Consider the following 25,293-nt stretch of genomic DNA (forward strand, 5'->3'; position numbering starts at 1 on the left):
CATTCTGATGTAACCGCTACATCACGGCTCTGAGTGTCAATTTATATGGAAAAAAAGTAGGTTGGGGTTACATTTTTCACCTGATAACACGATGCAGTTTTTGGATGTGAAGACGACAATGAACAGTAATAATTACATGACAATCGATAATGACTAGATTACTAGTACTGACTGCAAACTGTGAGGGTGTATGAGTTATGTGAACAGTGTTCATCATCATTTGGATTAACTCAAGCAAGAAGAGGAGTAGGGCCTACACTTTTAAACAGCAGTTCAGTTACAAAAACAGGTCAGACAAACACCACCAGCTCAACAAGTAAACATTACATAAAAAACTTGCCTCAGGACACAGTAATTTCTTTATATTGCTTAGCTGCTGAACACCATATATGTTTCAAACCCAAGTACTTTGTTAGATTGAGACTTCATCAAGTAAAAAATTTTGTGCATTGGAAGAAATTTTAATTTTTCTTCACATTTATGCTGCTCAATATGACTGATCGAATGAATATCACTAACAACAATGGTGATGAATTATGTAAAGTTATGGAAATGAAAGAGGTATAATTAAAGGATCAGGATAAGTGAAATACAGCAATACTGATTATAATTTTGGCATGAGTTGCATGTTAGACATAGCGGATCAAAATGTATTGACACCACAACTGCAAATCAGTAGAAAGTGAGAGACACTAGAAATGAGTAAGTAATTATCAGAAAATGTCCTAAGTGTTGTACAACAGCTCTTACAGAATCACAAAAGGATGTGCATTGGTCAGGAAAAGGATGGGGAAAAAGGTTGTCAAACAACTGAAATATGTCCAGAAAAGCATTCTGAGTGTTCAGGAAAATACTGAAAAAATGTTTCTAAGCAACTGAAGGATGCTCAAGAAAATACAAAAAAGTAACTGCAAGAAGATCAAGGCACTACTAAAGAAATTTTCAAAAAACACAAAACCACCATTGAAAGAGTGGAACAAGATCTTGCAAATTTCAAGTGCAAGCAAATTAAGAAGTGTTCCAAATTACTTGACAATGTAGAGTTCAAGACAGTGGTAAACAGGAATTCAGAGGGGCCCTAGTCAAGGTGGTTAGCACTTGTGTAAAGCCAAAAGCAAAGATCGTAAATTTAGGCTCCAAATTGCAAGAAGTGAGTACCACATAAGTGGAGGTGACGGTGTAAATAATAAAGATAACGAGGCTAGTTAAGAATAGAGGTGACAGCACTGTTCTAACTAATCATGTCTACTGTGCCAAACAAACACACAGCCAGAAAGACAAGAAGCAAGGTTATGCTAAGCATGCTGGATTTTACCAAGCACACACCAGTGACAGGCATGTGCATGGCGAAGCTTGGGTGGAGGACCTCATCAAACATGCTTTTGCGGATATGCGATTTAACTGATTCAAGAGTAAGGGAGATGTCTGCCTGATAGCATCTATAAGAATTATTACAGGCAATACTGCCACAAACATGGACATATATAGAAATAAGTCTTATATAACAAGTCATATGAACAGCAAAGTGTACAACTGGACAAAGCAACAAGACGCAGAAGACATTATATGTGTGGAACCTGAAACAGCATTCCTGGGTAAATACTGGTCTGCAAGAATGTGACAGATCAGTAATAGAGACTAGAAAGAGGTCTTGGGAGAAACTGGGATTTAGATAGATAAGGGGATTATATGGTACCTGCCGACACATATGAAGCCCACCCGTCAGAACCATAAGAGAGATGTCTGGGCAGGAAAGGTATTATTCCTCCCATTATAAATTCAAAATAACACAGAGGAAAAAGGAGAAGTGAGGAGAGGAATCACTGGTCTATGTGGTAATTCTGAAAATATCTGACTTGAGAAGTACATTTATTGTTCCTTTCAAGAGCATTGATGAAGATGATGTTGCTGTTGTTTGGGATAACAGTGCACTCATCAGTCATGAGAAACTAATTTTTAAAATTTCACACCAAATACATTCCATAAGTAAATAAACTAATCAAAATCGGAAAAGAATAGCACAATATATAAGGAAGTACAATGCAGACAAAAAATGTTCACAAAAATTGATTGGGTTTCGAAATACAGTACTTTCTTTTTTTTACTTCAATTTTGGCACCAAATTACGGAACATGTCCACTGTTCTGTAGCAGAACGTTTCATTGCAGCTGTGAACAAAAGCCAAACTCTAATGAGCATTTGAGTCTTCTAATGTTAACACTGACAATGAAGGACAAGTACCCATTCAAACCACAGATATCACATACAGATAAGTATTTCTACTGAAGTACGAACCAATACACATCAAAGGACAGTACTCAACTACAAGATGACATGTACTGTATCTACCAACTCCAAATAATAACAGAAACAAGAGAAATGCTAGTAGTAATTTAATGCAATTACGATTTACAAGTACGTCAACTGGTAGTTACTACAAAATGTGGCCCAATTGCATAAGACCTCACTACACTTCAAAAATAATTTCTCGAAATGTGCCCAGTTTGCCTGGATATACGGCTGAAGGTATTGTGGGAAGGCTTCCAAAACAACTTAACATATGCTGCAGAACAGCGCTTATTTGAATGTATAGATGTCAAATCTGGGGAATGAAATGACCACATCACATCAGCAAAATGGGATACCACACCATTTGACAGTGTTTGTCGTAGCATGACCATATTTTGGCAGTTTGTGTGCGCTACTGCACCATCCTGCTGAAATCAAGTGTTATTCAGCAACCCTCTTGCTTCAATTCCAGAATGAGGAAGTTTTGCAACATTTTACAGAGGAAAATTTGCAACATTTTACAGAAGCAGTCAGCACTCACAGTCTAGTATCCTCCACAAAACAAAAAAAAAACAAAAAAAAAAAATTACAGGCCAATAATTCCACACATGTCAACTGCATGCCATACCACAACTTTTGGACTCTTCTGAGGCTTTCCATAAAAATATCCATGATTTTCCTAAGACTAATACCAAACAATTTTGCTTACTGACAAGTCTAGTCATGAAAAGTTTCCTTCATTGATCAGCAGCAGCTGTTGGAGAAACAGTGGCTCTTGGTTAACAACTGCACGACTGTCAGTACAGTTGGCAAGTCTGTTTTGCCTATCAGTGTCTCTAAACTCTTAAATCAACTTCAGTTTATACAGATGAAACTTCAAATCATCCATTAAGTGGACCAACAAATGTCAGGACAGTTGCAGTGTTTCTGCATGAAGTTGAGCTGTGTTCAAGTGATATGTGCATTGGGTCAATTCTAGTGACTGATTCCGCCCGTCAGCTTTGAGCAGCTTGATATTGAATGGTTGTTCAGATTAGATTAGATTAGATTAGATTAGTACTTGCTCCACAGATCACACTTCGTAATGATGTGGAACATGTCAGGTTAATAAAAGGTGTCTATACAACATATTACATTACACAAAATATGACATGACACTTAATATTTTTATTTTTGTGGGGGTTGGGGAAATTACCCACTTACTATATCAAAAATTGATCTAATGAGTAGAAGGAGTTGCCATTAAGAAATTCTTTTAATTTTCTTTTAAATGCTATATGGCTATCTGTCAGACTTATGATGCTATTAGGTAAGTGACCAAAGACTTTTGTGGCACCATAATTTACCCCCTTCTGAGCCAACGTTAGATTTAACCATGAGTAGTGAAGATCATCCTTTTTCTTAGTGTTGTAGCCATGCACACTGCTATTACTTTTGAATTCGTTCGGATTGTTAATAACAAATTTCATAAGTTAATGTATATACTCTGAGGCTACAGTGAGGATCTCTAGCTATTTAAATAAGTGTCTGCAGGATAATCTTGGATGAGCTCCAGCAATTATTCTGATTACACGCTTTTGTGCAATGAACACTCTTTTACTCAATGATGAGTTACCCCAGAATATGATGCCATACGAAAGCAGAGAATGAAAACAGGCATGGTAAGCTAATTTACTGAGATGTATATCGCCAAAATTTGCAATGACCCTAATAGCATAAGTAGCTGAACTCAAACGTTTCAGCAGATCTTCAGTGTGTTTTCTCCAGTTCAACCCCCCATCAATGCATACACCTACAAATTTTGAATATTCTACCCTAGCTACCGATTTCTGATCGAAGTCTATATTTATTAATGGTGTCATTGCATTTACTGTGTGGAACTGAATATACTCTGTTTTGTCAAAGTTTAATGAGAGCCCGTTTTCAGAGAACCATTTAATGATTTCCTGAAAAACATCGTTTACAATTTCACTAGTTAATTCTTGTCTATTGGGTGTAATAGCTATACTTGTATCATCGGCAAAAAGTACCAGCTTTGCATCTTCGTGAATATAGAATGGCAAGTCATTAACATATATTAAGAACAGCAGAGGACCCAAGACCAAACCTTGTGGCACCCCATTCTTGATTGTTCCCCAGTTTGAGAAATCACCAGTTTTTTTGCATATTATGCGAACTGCTTATTTCAACTTTCCGCACTCTTCCAGTTACGTATGATTTAAACCATTTGAGCACTGTCCCATTCATACCGCAGTACTTGAGCTTATCTAGAAGTATTCCACGATTTACACAATCAAAAGCCTTTCAGAGATCACAAAAAATCCTAACGGGTGATTTCCGGTTACTCAGAGCATTTAATATTTCATTAGTGAAAGTATATACAGCATTTTCCATTGAAAAACCCTTCTGGAAACCAAACCTGTTATAACATCAAGTTTAACACATATATTTCAGAACGACACAACACATATAAGTCACAGAGTAAGTTGACAAGCAAGACATGTGTACACGTTAGCATTCGAATGAGCACCGAGACCCAGTCTAGCAGCCACAGCTCAGCTGGCCACTTAGGTGGCGCAGCTGCTGCCTGGCTGGCAGACAGCGCTGCACGTAGAGGACGCACGTAATTGCGCGGCGGCGCTTTGAATGATCAGCGAGTCACAACACTTTACCCCTCTTAGACATTGTTGCACTGGTCTTGATGGAGGTGTCCTGGAGATGGCCAACGTCCATAGGCATTGTTTGACTCTCCGTAAAGTCTCGAGGAGGAGGCTTCCCGTACGAACGGAAGTGACCCCGATGATAACGGGTCGAGATGACAGGAGATGTAGGGGTCGAATCTGCTGGGGCCCCATGCACCAATCTGCCCTTTGTGGCAAGTCCAGTTGATATGACAGGACACATGGGCGATGTGTTGGCGTCCGTTGGAGGAGGAGGCGAGTAGATTTGCTCTGACAGAGGATGGTCATCCTGTTCCCGCATGGGCACGTCTCCTGGTGGCGTCCGTTCTTGTGCTGGCATCGCGATGACGGTGAGAGGGCTGTGTTGTGAGTATTGAGAGATGCCACGATCCCGAGCGTCAGGTAGAGTCAAAGGTGGTGTAGCGGCATTCGGAACAGGCGTTGCTGGCACACGAGGCCGAAGCTGATCCGAATGACGCACTGCAACACCCGTGTCCGTTTGGATTTCATACAGGCGTCTGCCATGGTGTCTTAAGATGCGGCAAGGGCTCCATTTTGGCCGCCTGCCATATCCCCGTACCCAGACGAGGTCGTCGGCGGTGAACTGGCCAAGTGAAGGCACCCGCGGCCGTGAGGTGGAAGGCCGCAGAAGATGAAGTAGCGTCCGAGGCTGTCGGCCATGTAAGAGCTCAGCCGGGCTTTGGTCGCCCATGGGGGCGAAACGGTAAGACGCCAGAAACTGGAGAAGCGCATCATCAGCAGCAGAAGAAGTCAGAAGTTTCCGCATCTGAGCCTTAAATGTGCGGACCAGTCGTTCAGCCTCAATATTGGATTGTGGATGGAACGGCGGGGCCGTGACATGCATAACGCCGTGATGAGCACAAAAATCTGCAAATTCGGAAGAGGCAAATTGCGGACCATTATCAGTACCAAGAGTAGAGGGGAGGCCTTCCAAAGAAAAAATGCGGGTGAGAGCACTGGTGGTTGCCGCGGTGGTAGGCAACGTGCAACGGACAATGAAAGGAAAGCTAGAGTAGGTGTCAATTACGAGGAGCCAATAAGTCAGCATGAATGCGCTCGCAGGGCTTCTCAGGCGAAGGCCACAGTGACAAAGATGACTTCGGGGCAGCGGCCTGTGACACACAAGGGCCGCAGGCAGCGACCATGTGTGCTATTTCAGAGTCGATGCCAGGCCAGTACACATGATGGCGCGCCAGAGATTTTGTGGGAGACACACCCCAGTGCCCTTAGTGAAGGAGGCGCACGACCGAAGCACGCAAAGATGCAGGTACCACAACACGCGGCGAGGCATTGTCAGTGGAGAGGAGGATAACACCATCCCTAGCTGTGAGGCGGTAGCGCAAAGCGTAGTAGTTCCGCAACGGATCAGAAGTCTTAGCGGACGGGCGATCTGACCAACCCTTCTGAATACAGCGTAAAACCCGGGAGAGGGTAGGGTCAGAACCCGTAGCAGCCGCCAGCCTGTCCCCAGTGATGGGGAACCCGTCCACAACCCGCTGCTCGGCAACATCCAGGTGGAAACACAAAAGTTTGTCCCTATCAAATGCCTGATAAGGACCCATGGGAAGGTGAGACAGAGCATCAGCATTTGCATGTTGAGCCGTTGGCTGGAAATGAATCTCATAATTGAAACGAGACAAGTAAAGAGCCCAACGCTGGAGGCAGTGTGCAGCCTTGTCGGGAAGTGACGTTGACGGGTGAAACAACGAAACAAGTGGTTTGTGATCCGTAACAAGATGAAATTTTGAGCCATGAAGAGCATAAATAATGGCCAAAGCTTCTTTCTCAATTTGAGAATACTTTTGTTGTGCATCCGTGAGCGTTTTGGAGGCATAAGCAATGGGTTGTTACGAACCGTCAGACTGCACCGACCCCGTATTGAGAGGCGTCTGTGGCAAGAACAAGATGTTGGCCAGGTCGATAAGTAGCCAGGCACAGGGCCTGTTTCAGCATAGTCTTCAATTTCTGGAAAGCCGCTTCGCATGACGCGGACCAGTGAAAAGGCACGTTTTTATGCAACAGGCGATGCAACAGCTGAGCCACCGAAGCCGCATATGGTAAAAACTTGTGATAGTATGCTATTTTCCCCAAGAAGGCCTGCAGTTCCTTAACAGGTGTAGGGCGAGGAAAGGCATCAATCGCAGCGACAGTTTGCTGAAGCGGGCGAATACCATCCCGAGAGAGTTGAAACCCCAAGTACGTGATAGATGCCTGAAAAAATTGTGATTTATGAAGATTACACTTAAGACCGGCAGTCTGGAAGACATGAAAAAGTGTGAAGAGATTTTGAAGATGTTCTTCAGTGGTGGAGCCAGTGACAACAATGTCGTCCATGTAATTGATACACCCAGGGACAGGGAGCAATAATTGTTCCAAGAATCGCTGAAAGAGAGCAGGGGCGCTAGCAACCCCGAATGGCAAGCGTTGGTATTGATAGAGGCCGAAAGGCGTATTAAGGACCAGAAACTGCAGGGAAGCAGCGTCGAGAGGAAGTTGATGATAAGCTTCTGACAGGTCAATTTTAGAAAAATACTGGCCTCCAGCAAGTTTTAGAACTGTTCTTCAGGACGGGGCATAGGGTAAGTGTCGATGAGGCATTGAGCATTTACATTGGCTTTGAAATCGCCACAGAGACGAATATCACCATTTGGCTTAGCAACGACAACGACAGGAGAGGACCACTCACTGGAAGTGACAGGAAGCAAGACCCCTGAAGTAGTCAGACGATCCAACTTCCGTTTTACCCGATCACGAAGGGCCACCGGAATGGGCGAAGCCCGAAAAAACTTAGGCCGAGCAGTGGGTTTGGAGTGTGATATGAGCTTCAAAGTTGTTTGCATGGCCTAACCCAGGAGAAAAAAGGGACGAAAATGTCGTCGACAAGGAATCCAGTTCAGCATAAGGAACAGCATCAGAGACAATATTGACAGTCATCTATGGAGAACCCAAAAACGCAAAAGGCATCGAAACCAAAAAGATTTTCTGTGTTGCTCTGGTCGACCACAAATATGGGAACAGTGCGAACGACGGATTTGTAAGATACCTCAGCATTAAACTGTCCCAAGAGAGAAATCTTCTGTTTATTGTACGTCCGTAATTGCCGAGTGACAGGCGACAGGAGTGGAGAACCCAACTGAAGATATGTCTGAGAATTAATTATAGTGGCAGCAGAACCAGTATCCACTTGCATGCGAACATCTCGACCAAAGATTTGGACAGTGAGGAATAACTTCCCTGAAAGGGAAGAAGTGCAATTGACAGACAACACAGAATCAGAATCAGCGTCATGTTCATGTACATCATGTATGCGGTCAGATTTGCAAACGGAAGACACATGACCTTTCTTTTTGCAGTTGTGACACACAGCCCAACGTTGGGGACAATCCTCGCGTGAATGTTTCATAAAACACCGCGGACATGAAGGAAGTTGCCAGGGGGTTTGCTGCGCGTGGGTGCGCAACTGCTGCCATGTCGGCCGGCGGGGACGCGCTGCACACGTCAACAGCGCACAGAGGTTATATTTCCTCAACATCACCCCACGCCTCTATTTGCGCCACAGCGGCGTGAGAAATTTCAAAAGACTGCGCAGTGGAGAGAACTTCATCTAGAGTCGGATTCGCCAACTGAAGGGCACGTTGCCGAACTTCTATGTCGGGGGCCGACTGGATAATAGCATCCCGTACCATGGAATCGGCATAGTATTCCTTGTGAATGTCAGTAACAAATTGACACTTTCGACTGAGGCCGCAAAGTTCAGCAGTCCAAGCGCGATAGGATTGATGTGGCTGTTTTTGACAACGATAAAAGGCAACATGAGAGGCTACCACATGCGTTTGCTTTTGAAAACAGACAGACAGAAGTGAGCACATTTCAGCAGAGGACAAAGAGGCAGGATCCTTCAAAGGAGCCAATTGCGACAACAACCGATACATTTGAGGTGAAATCCAGGAAAGGCACAGAGACTTACATGGTTGTTCGTCCATGACATGAAATGCCAAGAAGTGCTGTCAAAGACGTTTTTCATAATCAGGCCAGTCTTCCGCTGTCTCGTCGTAAGGAGGAAAAGTGGGTATAGCCAACGACAAGAAACGCCCCGCATTTGACGCCGCGACGAAATCGCGAATCGCCGCTGTTAGAAGCGTTTGCTGTTCAAGGAGATTTTGCAATAGTTGCTCGGCAGTAGCCATGGAACCCAGTGGGTCAACGGTGAAAAGGAAGAATCCACTACCTTGTCGCCAATTGTTATAACGTCAAGTTCAACACATATATTTCAGAACGACACAACACATATAAGTCACAGAGTAAGTTGACAAGCAAGACAAGTGTACACGTTAGCATTCAAATGAGCACTGAGTCCCAGTCTAGCGGCCGCTGCTCGGCTGGCCACTTAGGAGGCACAGCTGCTGCATGGCTGGCAGACAGTGCCGCATGTAGAGGACACGCGTAATTGCGCGGCGGCGCTTTGAATGATCGGCGAGTCACAACAAAAACGACATTTTGTTAAAACTTTATTTTTACAAAAGTGTGAATCTACTCTACAATACATTATTTTTCCAAGAATTTTGGATAAGGCAGTCAGAAGAGAGACTGGGTGGTAGTTGTTGACATCAGACGTATCCCCTTCTTTATGTAGTGGTTTAACAATGACATACTTCAGTCTATCTGGGAAAATACCCTGCTTCAGAGAGCTATTACAATGTGGCTAAGAATCCCATTTATTTCTTGGGAACAAGGTTTTATGATCCTGCTGGAAATGCCATCAATTCCATGTGAGCTTTTATTCTTGAGAGAGTTTATTATCTTCCTAATTTCAGTAGGAGAGGTCGGTGGAATTTCAATTGTATCAAATGGAGTGGGTAAGGCCTCTTCCATTAATTGCCTTGCTTCTTCTAATGGACATTTAGATCCTATTTTCTCTACAACATTTAAAAAATGATTATTCAAAATGTTTTCGACTTCCGGCTTGTTGTTTGTCAATTTTCCATTCGCTTTGATGGTAATGCTGTCATCCTGTACTCGTTGTTGCCTGTCTCCCTTGTAATAATATTTCAAATTGTTTTGATTTTGTTATCAGAGGTATTAATCTCAGACATGATGCACATGCTTCTGGACTTTTTAATCACCTTTCTTAATGTAGCGCAGTAGTTTTTATAATATTTGGCTGTTTGTGGGTCATTACTCTTTCTTGTTGATAGATACAGTTCCCATTTGTGGTTACAAGATATTTTTATTCCTGTAGTAAGCCAAGGTTTTTTGCATGGTTTCTTATAATTAGATTTAACTACTTTCTTGGGGAAACAGTTTTCAAATTCTCTTACAAGTGTGTCATGAAATAAGTTATATTTTAAATTGGCACCGGGTTCGTTGTACACCTCATCCCAGTCCAACTGCTGAAGATTTTCTCTAAAATTTCTAATTGTTGAGTTATTAATTGAACGCACAACTTTGGAGGATAGTTTTGAATTACTGAATGGAGCTACATCATATACTGTAACTAGCTGAGCACAATGATCAGAAAGGCCATCCTCAACAGGACAAGAATTTATGTTTTTAAACCTATCTTGGTCTATAAAAGTGTTAGCTATCATTGTTCTGCTGTCCTTTACTACTTAATGACAGATGTCAAATTGAAAAAACCGAGCAAGGCTTCCAGGTCATTCTTCCCATTACACTCTTTCAGTGAATCAACATTGAAGCCTCCACAAATAATAATTTGCTTTCCCCTATCTGACAGACAGCACAACAAGGCATTCAAGTTTTCCAGGAATAAATGAAAGTTTCCTGAAGGGGGCCTATATACTGTTATTATAAAAGAGCCCTCCCTCAGTTTAAGTTGACAGGCACATGTTGCTCTAGACAAATCTACTATTAGATTTTTACAACCATTGGGAGTTATTGCAGAATTCTGCAAATGTAATATTTGTGGAAATTACATGGTGTTGACAAATATTCCGGCTTCAATAACATGTGATGAACACATGTGGGATGTAGAAGAAATAATATATGGAGGTCTATCCACAGATATACTTGGTTCAAAAGATTAATGCTGAATTTAGAAGTTATAATTATGTTAATTTACTATTTTTCTTATGAATATTCTGCTAAATCTGTCATGCGTGAAACAGGGGTTGCATGTAGTCAATTGGTTTTCATTCTGTAGAAAAGTTTGCCGGACATTTATAAAGTCCAGGAGATCACTGGAGGAGGGGAGGTTATAGCTGGAGTAGACGTATCACATTTTGGTAAGAGAGAGGAGGAAAGAGAGCATGAGGTGGTCAGGATTTGGGTTTTTGGAATAGTAATTTCTGAGGGCAGGGGGACGGGGGTGTGGAATGCACAATGCACTGATGTTGTATTTAGGGTGGTTCCAAGTCATACCAAAGAAGTATTAACATCTTTGACTGAAAAATATGTGGAAGAAGGTTCAACAGCGATGTCAGATGGGATTGCTTCCTACAAGTGGTTGGGTCAAAGGGGGTTATCGTTTGTTTGTAAATCATAACATTCAGTTTAATGATTATACATTGAGGGGATGTACAAATACAATTAAAGGGTATCGGGATGAGGAGGGTGGGAGGCGGGGGGATGCTAAATCTGTTGTCGGCAGAAAAAAGAGAAGGATTTCAGTGTTGCAAGGCCATCTGGATGAATACTGTGGGAGGAAGAATACTCCTAAAGGTTACCGAGTATTTCGAGCCTTTATGAGAATAGTACGCAAAATGAACAAGTTTCGTTTCATTAATTATCTGCGGGAGGTTTTCATATTTTTTCCTTGCTTTATGGTCTTTTTTATGTTACTATGGCCTGTGGGTTTGTGGCTTTTTCGGTTTCTCTGGAGAGAGGTCTTTAATACTTTTTGGGTACAATGGTGGGGCGAGGTGTTCATTGTTGTTTCTTGTCCATATAGGTTTCTGTGTTTAGTTTGTAATATTCTTTGTGTTTTTTACTTTAAAATTTTGCAGTCAGTTGGGGAGGGGGGCAGAGTAGAATTGATTTGGGTGGTACTTCATTCATGCCTGGTATTTGGTGTTTCTTATTAATTTTTTGATTAATTTTTTGGTTTTTCTATATTTTGTTATAGCTTGACTTCTTAGCATTCTTATTGCTTGTTATCTCCTTATTTTGTTGTTCCTGTCAGCCTCAATCTTTCATTCCTCTGGAAGTTCATATGCAATAACTTACTTTATTATATGCAGCCTATTTTTCTTTTTTCCAATTGATGTTTTCACTATACTTCTGTCAATTTTACTTTCATACCTGACGTACAAATTCTACAGTTTGTTATTTTTAAACTACTGCAGCTGGTGTGAATTACATGAAGTCTAGTTACTGGTTCCAGGATTTTTCATTTTTGCATTTTCATATTTGGGGTGTGCAGTGATGTTTTCATTTTTGGAAGTGTTTTCTGTACTACTTTGGACAATAATTGAGACATAGTGATAGATTTGTTCTGTATAGGTGAATTCTTTCGTCAATTCTAAGGTATGCAAGTTCTGCATTTTTACAACACGTTTTCACAGCATTTCCATTGCTTCTTTCGGTGCTTCTTTCATTTCAGTGAACACAATTCCCACATAAATCATTTACATACGAATCAGTTACTGCAATTTACCTGCATAGGTCAATTCTCATTATCGATTCCGATATTTGTTACTTTTTGTGGGCTTTCATAACTTGTGAACTTTCTTTTCTTTTAGGATTTAGTGTGTCAGTTTCTCCACATTTCATGCTACTGTTTCATATTTCATTCACTTCATTTTTCCATTGTTCTGTTTTACTTTAGTTTCTCCCCATTAAAAACCCCAGTTTTCCTGTGCTTCTCCCAATCGATTCAATAATTAATATTAAAATTAATGCTGTTTTATAATAGTAAAATTTCAACATGTGCTATATTGTGTTGCAATTTATATGATACTCTGTGTTTCTTTACTACCATAAATTACAATAATAATTCTAATTAAACAAATATTTGTTTCATTCTTGTTCTTATTTATTTTCATAACCTTCAATTTGTTGAGATATAATTTGTATCTAAGTATGTAATCACCTGATATTTTATTGCAATTTTATCCCCCACTACATTTGTTTGTTTACAAGTATGATCTGTTGCTTTCATAGACTGGCTTTATGTAGTGACTTTGTCTCAGGTATGACATCTTTGCTCAAAGTCAACAAGTGGAAATTGACACTAGAATTTATCCTGTACATTTGTTCCAGGTTCTCACATGTTTGAGCACCTCTAATCCAAGCTGGTGACTGCTGATACAGAGTACCATCAGTGGCCCTCCACTGTCTCACCCATCGGAGAATGCTGTGCCTCTCGGGCAGTCATTATTGTTCCTTCACATTGCCTGATGAGTCTCTGTGACAGTACCAGTTCAGATAAGGATTTCCACTACTCTGTGGCATACTAACTGCCCCATTCCCCCTTATTCATCGACACAAGTACGCATAGCAGACAATGCGCATTTGGTCAGGTTTACCACCTGCATTTGGCAAATACAATAGGTGTCACCCGGATAAAGTGAATAGCTTCCTCACAGAATGACCACAAACACCAAATTCAGCCTAAAGTCGAGATGTGGTCAATTTCAGAAGACCATTACGAATGAATTATCAGAAGAATTAGGTAGATCCTGGCCAGCATAAACACTGGGAAGTCTGCATATTATTAAACAAACAATGGACAAGAATAATAATACCAAAAACCAACCTGGATACCCTGTTCTATCTAACACGTGGAATTCTGGTGAAGTCCTGACACCTTGCCTTCATTGCCCACTCAGTACAGCCTCATGGGCCTCAGGTAGCACCTTCTAATGCTAGTAGTGTCACCAACTTCAGCATTGAATTAACCTACTTTTTTTTGTATACATTTACTTGCCTTCTTTTTGTTGTGTGCTATAAGTGTATCAGTCCATTCTTTCTCCATAACTCACATTTCCTTTCTCTCTCTTTTAATTTGTAATCTGATGCCTCCGACATGAAAAGAACTATTAGGCAAATAATTAGAATTTCATGACAGCTTAGCAGCTTCACCAGATAACTGATTTAACTGCCTGTATCTTGTAGTCCATCACTTCCAGCAACTCACTTTCTCAGTGGCAGACGGTCCTATGCTTCAAAAGCAAGGACACTATTACAAGGGCATGGCACAGCATACAGATACTGTAGATGTCCCTTTGATTGTAACATCTGCTATTCAGTAGCCAAATCACCACATATGCTAGCATTTGCAAAATATTACCTCCTTCCCTAGTTGACGGAGAATCTTCAAGACAATTTAAATCAAGCTCTCCACAGCATGACTTGCAGTGTAATCAAGGAGTCAGGATGTAATTTTGGAGAGTAAATATATCTTGTGATTCTTGAGTTTCTCCCAGCGTATTTGATAATCAAAATATCCACGAGTGCATTGCCGGTCTACAGTGTCCAACGGGCACAATATTTTGGCGATCATACATGTCGCCATCATCAGGTGAACTGACGGACTGAGCTCCTGTGAATGTGCACGGAGATCCGTACGCTATGGCTGCTCAGAGGGAACTGGGTTCGGTCGCGGCGGCGACCGGTTTAAATACCCTCCGCCTGCGGCGCGCTCCCTCCACTGTCCGCGCCCCAGTCGCGCGGTGGAACAGATTGCAACGGCATCTGAGATGACGCCGGTGTGATCGCTCTGTCCGCCGTGGTCGTCACAACTATACGTTTGCTCGATTTACTCTTGATCAAGAGTAAATCGAGCAAACGTATAGTTGTGACAACCACGGCGGACAGAGCGATCACACCGACGTCATCTCAGACGCTGTCGCAATCTGTTCCACCACGCGACCGTGGCGCGGGGCATGGACAGATAGGGAGCACGCCGCGGGCAGAGGGTATTTAACCGAACCCAGTTCCCTCTGAGTAGCCATAGCATACGCATCTCCAAGCCGGCATGTTCACAGGAGCTCAGTCCATCAGTTCACCTGATGATGGCGACATGTATGATTGCCAAAATATTGTGTCCATTGGACACTGTAGACCGGCAGTACATCCGTGGATATTTTGATTAAATGTATCTTAACTGCTTCTGTGCCCTCAAGATCACACATACATTTGCACGGTAAATGTTGAATTCATTCAATGATTATATCTTCACGTAATGGGGAGGCAAACAAAACAGCAGCCAGCATTGTCCTTCTAATTAGATCGAACAGTAATGATTAATGTATAACAACTCGGTGCTGTTTTGAAATATTTAAAGTAACATATTTCAAATAAATAATAACATCTACCTTGCTAAATCCTAAATAATTTTGGGCCTCATCAGCAACCAGATAATGATTGAAATATGGTCCCTATCAAGATCCACATCATCTTGCTTTGCACAGATATCAAATAGCTTTGTAGCATATAATCTCTTAATGACAGCCATTTCCACAGTTGCATGGACAACCAGTTGAAATGCCAGTGCGCTCTGAGCTGGAATACCTGTTACACTGTGAGTAGCTGATGCTAAATCAGCAACCACAGTACACAGGCTTTCTATGAAACTGGCCTTGCAAGCACGGAGGCTTGTTTTATGTCCTAAAATATGGACAGTGTCAATGACCTACAGAGATATATATATTGCTGATCTTCTCACCTTACATCCAAATTAGAGCCTTGTACAAATGGGGCAGACATGCTCTTTACACATTCCATGAGCCACAATTAAGACATTTTAGGGCATTGAGTGCCTATGCGAACCTCGTTATCAGTTTTGAACTTGTGGTAAAGCCTGTTACAAAATACCAAGGATTAGAAAACTCACTAAATCCTTCACGGTCTGATCTGATTACCTCATTCGCAATTTTGGCAGACGGTCAATGCATCTTGAATCATGGAAATAGATGCACTCATCTTTCATATAAAGAGTTTAAAAGCTGATGCTGAACAGCAGGTGCTGGACAGGAATTGCAGAAGTGAAAGAGGTACAAAACACTGCGAAAACCACCAGTGCACTAGCCTCCTTACAAAGGTTGGTAAGTGTGAACTGAAATGACAAATGTTTTACTGGTCTATATGCTTTCTTCGGGGAATTCATTCTTGACTACCAGTTCAAAACTATCTGAAAGTATGGCCCAAGGGTGCTCTTGGAGAGTATTATGCCTCCAAGCATTCTTGACACTGCTTGGTAAAGAAAATTAGTCAGACAGCAACAGCGACATTATATGATTCTGACACACAAAATAATTTTAACATACAAACAGGCAACAGCATATGGTAAGCTTAGCACATGTTTTGAAATGCATTTTGAGCCACTGAAATTTTAATAATCTAACAACTACCGTAGTTTAAAAACAGGAACACCTCTGTCAATGAAACCAGCACACAACAATATGGATAAATGTGCCATACTTACCTTATATTATTCCGGTATCTTTTTCCTTCTTATAACCATGTATCACACTTTTGTACATTTATTATTAATGGTTTTAGATAGTAGTTTTCATTGTAAATTTTTAATTGACACATCATTTTGACTGGCACATCAGTGCACTTCTAGTTATGCTATTATTATTATTATTTACAATTTATGGCCCTCATTGGACCACTCTAGCCAACTTTATACAAAGAATTTTTCAGTTTCCTGTCAGCCCAGTACCTCTTCATTCTCTCGGATCTCATCCTTCTTTCTGCATTGGAAATCACCCTTCCTATTGTCTGTTTGTTGATTCTCACTTGCAGTCTGGTTTGTTTGTCTGTGAGTTTCCCGATTTTGTCAGTTTTGTTTCTTAGGTCTTCCAATGTAATCTGTAGCTCATCCATATCTTCCTTGATTTATGTAATCCACTTAATGTTGCACTTACTATTCCACAATTCTTCTATTATTCTCCTGATGATCCTGTTCTCTGGTGTTCTGATTAGAAGTCCAAAAAATGAAATGTGTTTCTTCCTGATTGTACTCATTACCGGTTCTGTTTCCTTGTAGACTGTTTCATTTGTAGCTACTCTCCAGTGTCCATCTTTCTGGTACAATTTGTTGATGCACATTCTTATGATTCTTCTCTCTACTTTGAGTATTTTGTCTATTTGTGCAGTGTTAGTTGTTTTGAAGATGGTTTCACTTGCGTATGTTACTTCTGGTTGAGTGGTTGTTTTGTAGTGTTTTAATTTTGTTGCTATTGACAGGCTCTTTTTGTTGTAGGTGTTCTTGGTGATATATTGTGCTCTAGTCATTTTGTTTATTCTGTTATGCCATGTTGGCTTTTCATTGAGGTTATATGTTATGATTTCTCCCAGATATTTAAATTTATCTTCAGTTTTGATTTCTTGGTTTCCTATGGCAATTTTGTTTATGAGTGGTGGGTCAGTTAACATGATGACTGTTTTTTCAAAGGATATTCCAAGACCAATTTTCTGTGCTATTGCCTGTAGTGAGATAATTTGTTGTTTGGTTTCCTGAATACTGTTGGACAAGAGAGCGCAGTCATCAGCAAATCCTAGACAATTTAAACTTATGTTGTCTTTGGGTCTTCCAATTTGGATGTTCTTTGGGTTAGTCTTGTACCATTCCCTCATTATGTTCTCTAAAACACAGTTGAACAGCAGGGGTGCCAAGCAATCTCCTTGTCTTAAACCTGTTTCTATGATGAATGGTTCAGAGAGTTCCCCCCTGAACTTGACTTTTATTATTATTATACATTTAAGTTACTTTATTAAATAATTAATAACTAACTTAGCATGTAATGAGTCTCAAAATAGCACATGAAATAATGGTCAAAAATGCCTAACAGCCCAAGAGATGGCAGTGTAATGAGAGGAGATGGATCTAGGTTATAGTCAAAGGTGAACATACACTAGCGTGAATCACAATACATAGTTGGTTCCAAATCTATCCAAATGCAGTTGTACACACTTGATAGTGTTTTATTTTATGAAGAATTACTATCTGATTCTAAGGAGCTGGGTATTAATGTTTTCAAGAGAAACAGAACAGACTTTAAGAGACCTGAACACAGTAAAACTGCACTAACAGTACTGGTAGCTTTTGTGTTGTGTTCCGCAATTGTTAAGTGTTTGCACAGTGAATGATAGGAAGTGAACATGATGTAAGATGAGTTGGATGATTAGATGCGATGGTGGAATTAATGCTGAAATAGTGTTCTATATAAGTCGCCATGATGTGGAGTGTTTGAAATTACATGGAAGCATAATGGAATATCTCATGCAAAATGGAATGCTGTCGTCAAAACATAATACTCCTGAAATTTTGAACTGTAGCATTAGGTTTCTGCATAATAACAACCTCAGAAAGCAGAACATTTCGGGGGTGGAGATAAAAAGTTTCTGAAATGATCAATGAGCTATGCTACAAATCAGTCCATCATCACATCCAGTTTTCCTTGAGTCACGTTTTCTTTGCTTCACCTACTCACAACTTAACCTATACCTACGGCTCTGCTACAGATCAGTCCACCACCACAACCACTTTTGTCACAGACATTTGTTGGTTTCACCAACTCTCACGCAATCTGTAACAATCAAATATGAAACAATATCCCAACAAATCTTGTCGTATTTTGAGAAACATACAATGCAAGAAATACCTAAGAACACCACAAACCAATTTTATTGTCAATAATAGCTTGATCAATAATCTTTTATCTTGCACTACCCATGCTGAAAACAACAGTGATCAATTCATACCCTCCACCAAAGCAAGTCATTAGATCAGCAATTCCACTGGCTAATGCATACTACCGTCCAATTGACTATGAGCAACCAAAACAAACTGCCAACTGCAGAATGCAGCAGAAGAGCTGCCGACACTTTAACCAAATAAAACACAATGAAGTTGTTATGTGCAAATTGCCTGAATGAATGAATTACTTGTGCACTTGCACTTAACACTATGTGGATTGAAATAAATGAGCTAAAAATACAAAATTTTGTTGCAGTCTATCACTTGCATCGAATATACTTTATATTATTCCAGCTGCTACAGATCATGTATACCATATAAGGGGGAGGGGGGGGGGATGACAGGTTAACAATGGTGGAATAACATTTCTTGTATTCAAACTGGAGACCCAACATGATAGTTCATTATTTACTGCCTGCTACTAGCTGGTGAGGGCAATACTACAACAGCTATTTGTTCATGCACAGTTGTTCCCTGGTTTCTAAAGACTCATTAAGGTAGCCTCATTCCAAGAGCCATGGTTTTGTACCTGACAGTGATTCAGATTCCCTGCCCAGCCCGAGTATTGATACAGACATCTCATCCTTCCGCATTTATGTTTTGAGTTCTGACTACTGTCCGGATGGATTCATTATGCTTTACAATAACCTTTGCCGTATTCTAGACTTCGGTTCCTGTCAGCCATTCACTACATGAACATCTGCCATGATTGATCAGACGGAACTGCCTGTTTGTTCCACTGGTCTCCGTGTACCAGTTCCATAGAAAAAACAGGACTCCCCTATCATCTAGATTATGGTGAAGGGGGCAAAAAAGATACCTTTCACTGCACATGGGAAGAGCTGCAGCATAGTGTAACGCAACTTGTCATGCCCATTTGTCATATCACAAGCTGCAAATTAAACCAAATATCAATCTCACATGGAGAAAGAATAATTGTCAAATTACTCCTTGCTAGAACAATACTATCAAGTGCTCATCTCAGTGACTGTTCTGTGATGACAGAGTGTGCATTTTGGTTGGCAGTGACTGGTTATTTATATATTTATATAAAATGTTCTGCCATTGTCTGGGATATGTCTTTTGGGCTAGTCAGAAGGCTTCTATTCCACACTATACCTGGAATTGAGCATCACCAACCTCATTCAGAAATCCTGCCACTGTTCTCCCTTACCAAAGTAGACTTTGTGGGTTTATTGATGGAGTTCAGGACTCCACATGAGGAACTCTTCTTAGTCTTGTATATATTTTGGCAGCATTTGGGTATTATTACCAAAGAGGCTGTTGGTGTTGTCCAGTTTCTGACATCCTGATAGCTACACAGCTGCCCCTGGTTGCAGATCAACACTCATTTCTCTACAGGAGACAGACAAATTGTATATGTGGCCTGAACACTTTGGAATGGGGACTTGGCCATTAAATCCTAACCACAACCTCATTATTGAAACACAGCCAGATTCCTTACGATGTCCAGTTAGTCTTCTTATGTAATTTGTTGGCCAATTTGGCAGCTCCTGTCAGCAATGCTCAATCTGCTATGTGTATTCACCTTCCCCTTGGGAAGTGTTCACTGGAATGCAAATCGATGACCACTTTGAGAAGTGTCTGTGAGGATGGGAGATAATATCAAAAATGCTTTGGTGGGGAAAAAATTATTACAGCTGTGCTAAAGTACATGCTCAATCCTTGTTGAGAAGACAATATTATGTTGATCTAAGGCTCCCAAATTCACTTCCTGGGAGCATGTGCTAATAGATCTGTAGCAAGGTGTGCTTGTAGAAGTCCCCACATATAAGAAATGAAGTAAAAATTGTGTGATCAGATTACTGTCCATAGCTTCATTAGGGGGCAGTTATAAGGAACATATGGTCATCCTACACACAATGTGCACTATTGCAGCAACTGCTTCCATCTTTCAGCTCATACGTCCAAGTGATAAGTGGTATTACTCATTTAAAAATATGGCTGAATCATGTTTAGCCTTCTCCTCACTACAGTCATCCTCTCTGTGAAAACCACAATTTCTTAATATAGGTACAACAGAGTCGCTGTTGGATATCATCACAAGATGGAAACATTTCCATTTCCTCCACACGATTCCCAAACACATTTACATTTCATAAGTGGACAACAGTCTTTCTGGTGTGCTACTTATTTCCCAACTCACACAAAAACGTCAAGCATTGTCACAAGATAGTCATTCTAGACTGAATACAATTTACCTGAAGAGAGGTTACAAAACTGCATGGGGAAAATGCTCCAGAAGCTGTCCTGTCATAACAATGGCCAATAAGGAAAATCCAGAAATGATGGTGCTAGAGGGCTGATAGCTTTCAGCATCTCCCAGCTTCAGAAGCTAAGGTGAACCAAACCAGAACCCAGTCAGAATTGGCGGATTTTCCTGATGAACACAGGATCAAATAAATAAAATTAAATCTAGCTTTTTTAAAATGCTACAATGCAGGAAGAATTACCCCATGTGCAAAGCAGTGTTTCAGTTGAGTTAAAAAATGCACTGGACGATAACATACACGATATCCTTGGTGAAGCTACACTCTAATACCATGACCAAAAATTTTTCTGATTCCTCCTTCGCTATTATTCACTTTATGTATGGTCTACCTACCAGAGCTATTCCTTTAACTTACAATACTACTTATCTTTAAAAAATAAATATTTTAGGATAGACTTGTGATATTTAAGAGAATTATGCCTGTGTTTCTGTGAAATTGGAATGGAGGGATATATAGAAATCTTACATTATCAACAGTTTTTTTAAGTTTCTGACTACTACTATTCTCTGTTGATGTATCTTTTGACTTGCTTTATGTTCTTAGATGTTTGCCTACATGACAGGATTTGAGTAACATGTGAGGGAATCAAATTATCTCAGAGAGCTGGATTATGGCAGTTTAAATCGCAGTTCTTTTCGAACTGATAGTTATCATTAGCCACAAATGTCACTGAATATCAAAAGTAAGCCTACAGTAAGCCCAAAACATGAGCAATCAATCATATATCTGTAAAAAGACTTCTACAAGTGACTGCCAGCTTTACACAATTTATTTATTGCTTACTTCTACAGAATAAATTCTCAATTAACATTAGCTGTAGTGACTCCGAATGATATTTCCATAGAACTGGAAATGATTATAGGCTATTCCTAATAAGCTAGCATTTTTTTATTATTTTTTTTATTTAAGGGTCGCTTCTACGTCACGGATCAAAGCCGACGGGTGGGATCGGACGCTTCGGTCAACCCCAATAGTCTGCATAATGTGACATTGTTAAAAACAAGAAAATTCCTTAGAACGTCACACAAAGAAGACTACGTATAAGTTGTGTACATTATTCAGTTATTAATTACGGTATATAACAAATACCTTTTGTCCAGCCAAATCTTGAACTTGGCTGTCATAATCTTGCAACTTAGTCATGTATTTCAACGCCGCTTGTGATGTCTGTCGTATACGTTCTTCTAGTAAGGATACCCGTTCAGCAGCTTCTTTCTCTAGTTGCTCTGCAGTCTCTACAAGGAGCATATTCTGTTCCGTCAAATCTTTAACCCAGGACTGAAGAGTTGAGACCTTCAACTGAAATAACGTCTGAACCTAAGCATTACCACAGATAAAAGCAAATCTTCTTCGGCTGGGTACTGAAGCTTACCTTCAATGCATCTACTTCAGCATCTTCGTCAACGCTTTCTAAGATTTTTTCATAAACATCTTGCAATTTCGCAATAATTTCAGAAGGTCTGGAGTCAGAGCAAATGGGAACACTACCGTTATCACGGTTCGAAAGTACAGGGTTATGAACGTCTTCTCCAATCATTTTAATGCTATTATTCTTTTCAGTCTAGGGCCGCTTTTATTTTTAGCAGCTGGCTACATACACGTTTCTCTCGACGTAAACAAACACTGCTCTGTCAAAACACAAACGCAAGGATCTTATACGAGAGATAATTCATATCTTCGCGCTACGTGTTCTTATGCAAATACATTTCAGTTGCGGCTCTACTTCATTCAAAGTTATAATTAATTTAGCTTTCTCGTTGATAACGTTCTTCTGTTGTCACGGAGCCGTGATCCAAAACTGCAGTAGTCGTTCTAGCAGACGAACTGAATCAACAGCTCATTATATATTAATTCATTTATGTATGGAGCGCAGGAAGAATGGCTGTTTACATGCCATTAGCGTGAGGAAATTAGCATAACCCTATCTTCGCGATCTCGACGGGTGCGATACGGTTAACTGACGAATATCTTTTGCAATTCCTCTTAATATTGGTTCTTGAACCTTGTAAGCAGTGTTTTGGTATCTCTCTCCAAGCATCTGCTAACTGATGTTATTCGGCATTTTGCTGATAATTTTCCACAAGTCACACATATGTGTGACCAATCGCAACATTGACTTTCTCCCGTTGCTACTACCTGGTACACGTCTCACACATTTAAGCAATATTCTGAAATGGGTCGCACAAGTGTTTTGCAACCGTTCTCTTTTTAGAAGGTTGCACCGTCCAATCTCAAACTTTACACCAGTAGAGATGAAATATCACTAGATACGTTCTGAACTGTTATTGTTATTACATTTGTATCCTTAATTTGGGTATAATTTAACTCTGTCATAGGCGTTGGCTTTCTAATGATATAAAAATGTAACGTTTTTATTTTTGGTTTCCTATGATGCATTCACATATCTAGAGAAACTCTTGACAAATGATCAAGGAAGTGAGTATTGTATTCAGATTTTCTAATTTTTCAGTTATACTTTCTGACATATTACACACCTGTAAGAATCATCTCATGGAACAAAAACTGAATTTAATCTAATCTGGCTTCATTCGTCTGCTACAGCGGGCATTAGCTACCACACCTTTGCATCACGATTGCTGGAGACAGACAGCTTATATACATCTAGAAAGATACTGCGACTTGAGAGGCATCCATGGATGCCATCGGAAAACCGAAGCAAACCCACTTTTAATGTATATATAGTCCCTTCGTCGTCTTATTTAATTATCAAAAAGTGAAACATAGACAGTACCATAAAAATATTCGGATTTCTACTATTTGAATAGCCTCGCCATTGAAATAAAAGAAAATACACTGTATACGTACAACACCAAAGATGCGTAAAACATTAACGTTTTATATTTGTGTGTGTACGTACTAGTAATAAAAATGTTGATTGATCCGACAAAATGATCCGTAACGTACTTTAAATACACAATTTCCTCATAACTATATTGTTTCATTACAAGATAATTTATACAAATTAATTTATCATCCTTTTATAGTACATACCTGCTGCTTCTTCCAGGATTCCATTGTTCTTTTAGAAGTTCTTTTTTGCTGCTGCTTTGTGCACTATGGTAAAACATTGACAATTTTGTAATGTGTATAAAACAGTTCTGAGTGTTGTTTAACACAGTCCAGTATCTCTACTTCGTTAGAAACACGAATGGGCATCAGATCTGCATCTATATATGCGCAAATTTTCGTTAACATACACAAATGCTGTAAAAATATACATACGAGAAACGGTAAGTGTGTGTGTGTTTTAATTTTCTAAAATACTGTAATGTTAGAAGAGTTATCAAAAAAAATCTGCTTAACATCAGTAGGATATATCCAAATGTAGGATATATCCAAATTTCTGAATATAAATTATTTTAAATTAAAAGGAAGGTCAGCGTTGGTCGTAATATTGATGTTTTATTAATAGCATAATCGATTTTCGATATCATAGTGATCATCTTCGGTGCTGTACCCATTAGACTCAGACACTGGTATCAAGTTATCAATCAACTTGATAACTCTACATGTACATAAGTTATCAATCGACTTGATACCAGTGTCTGAGTTGAATGTGTACAGCACCGAACATGATCACTATGTGATCGAAAATCGATTCTGCTATTAATAAAACATCAATATTACGACCAACGCTGACCTTCCTTTTAATTTAACATACATAGTCGTTGCGCAAACAGCACTCCATGGGGTCGCCAATCAATAAATTATTTTGTTTCATCCTCTGTATTGTTGCACTGTATAATGTAATTCAACAATGTAATGCATGGGCAGATGTTTTAGTTAGTAAGTTGTTTATATGTCGTGTGGATCATAATGGCGACGTATTATGGTCTGGAAGAAATCTGGATTACATTTGTGGTACACTTCATCAGTGAAAAACATTGCAATATACTGACCATTTACTTGATTGTTTCAAGCTGTGTCTCTTTTTAACACCCAGGTATTTATACTTAACTATGTCCACTCGGAGGCCGGCCATTGTGGCCGAGCGGTTCTAGGCGCTTCAGTCTGGAACCGCGCGACCGCTATGGTCGCAAGTTCGAATCCTGCCTCGGGCATGGATGTGTGTGATGTCCTTAGGTTAGTTAGGTTTAACTAGTTCTAAGTTCTTGGACTGATGACCTCAGCTGTTAAGTCCCATAATGCTCAGAGCCATTTGAACCAGTTTTTGTCCAGTCTGTCTCTCTCTCTCTCTCTCTTTCTCTCTCTCATTCACACACACACCCACCATATATTAAAAATTCTGCAGTATATCAATAGGGTAGAAGTTATTAACCACAAATGATATCTGTTTGTTGAAGTTAATTGTTTTAGGCCT

The 25,293-nt window shown here is 40.1% G+C and overlaps 1 protein-coding gene across 1 annotated transcript in view; it reads right to left on the reverse strand.

Annotated features, from left to right (window-relative positions):
* The window catches only part of LOC126188442 (centromere-associated protein E-like), a 618,456-nt gene extending 595,675 nt beyond the window's left edge, over positions 1–22,781 (reverse strand). Inside the window, exons 1-2 of the mRNA XM_049930047.1 lie at positions 22,324–22,781; positions 22,041–22,250 (exon numbers count right to left, since the gene is read on the reverse strand). Coding sequence (XP_049786004.1) covers positions 22,041–22,250; positions 22,324–22,488 — 375 coding nt within the window. The 5' untranslated portion in view covers positions 22,489–22,781. The remainder of the gene's footprint in view (positions 1–22,040; positions 22,251–22,323) is intronic.
* Between the last annotated feature and the right edge of the window lie 2,512 nt (positions 22,782–25,293).

Source organism: Schistocerca cancellata, chromosome 5 (genome assembly GCF_023864275.1).
Source record: "Schistocerca cancellata isolate TAMUIC-IGC-003103 chromosome 5, iqSchCanc2.1, whole genome shotgun sequence".
Classification (NCBI taxonomy): domain Eukaryota; kingdom Metazoa; phylum Arthropoda; class Insecta; order Orthoptera; family Acrididae; genus Schistocerca; species Schistocerca cancellata.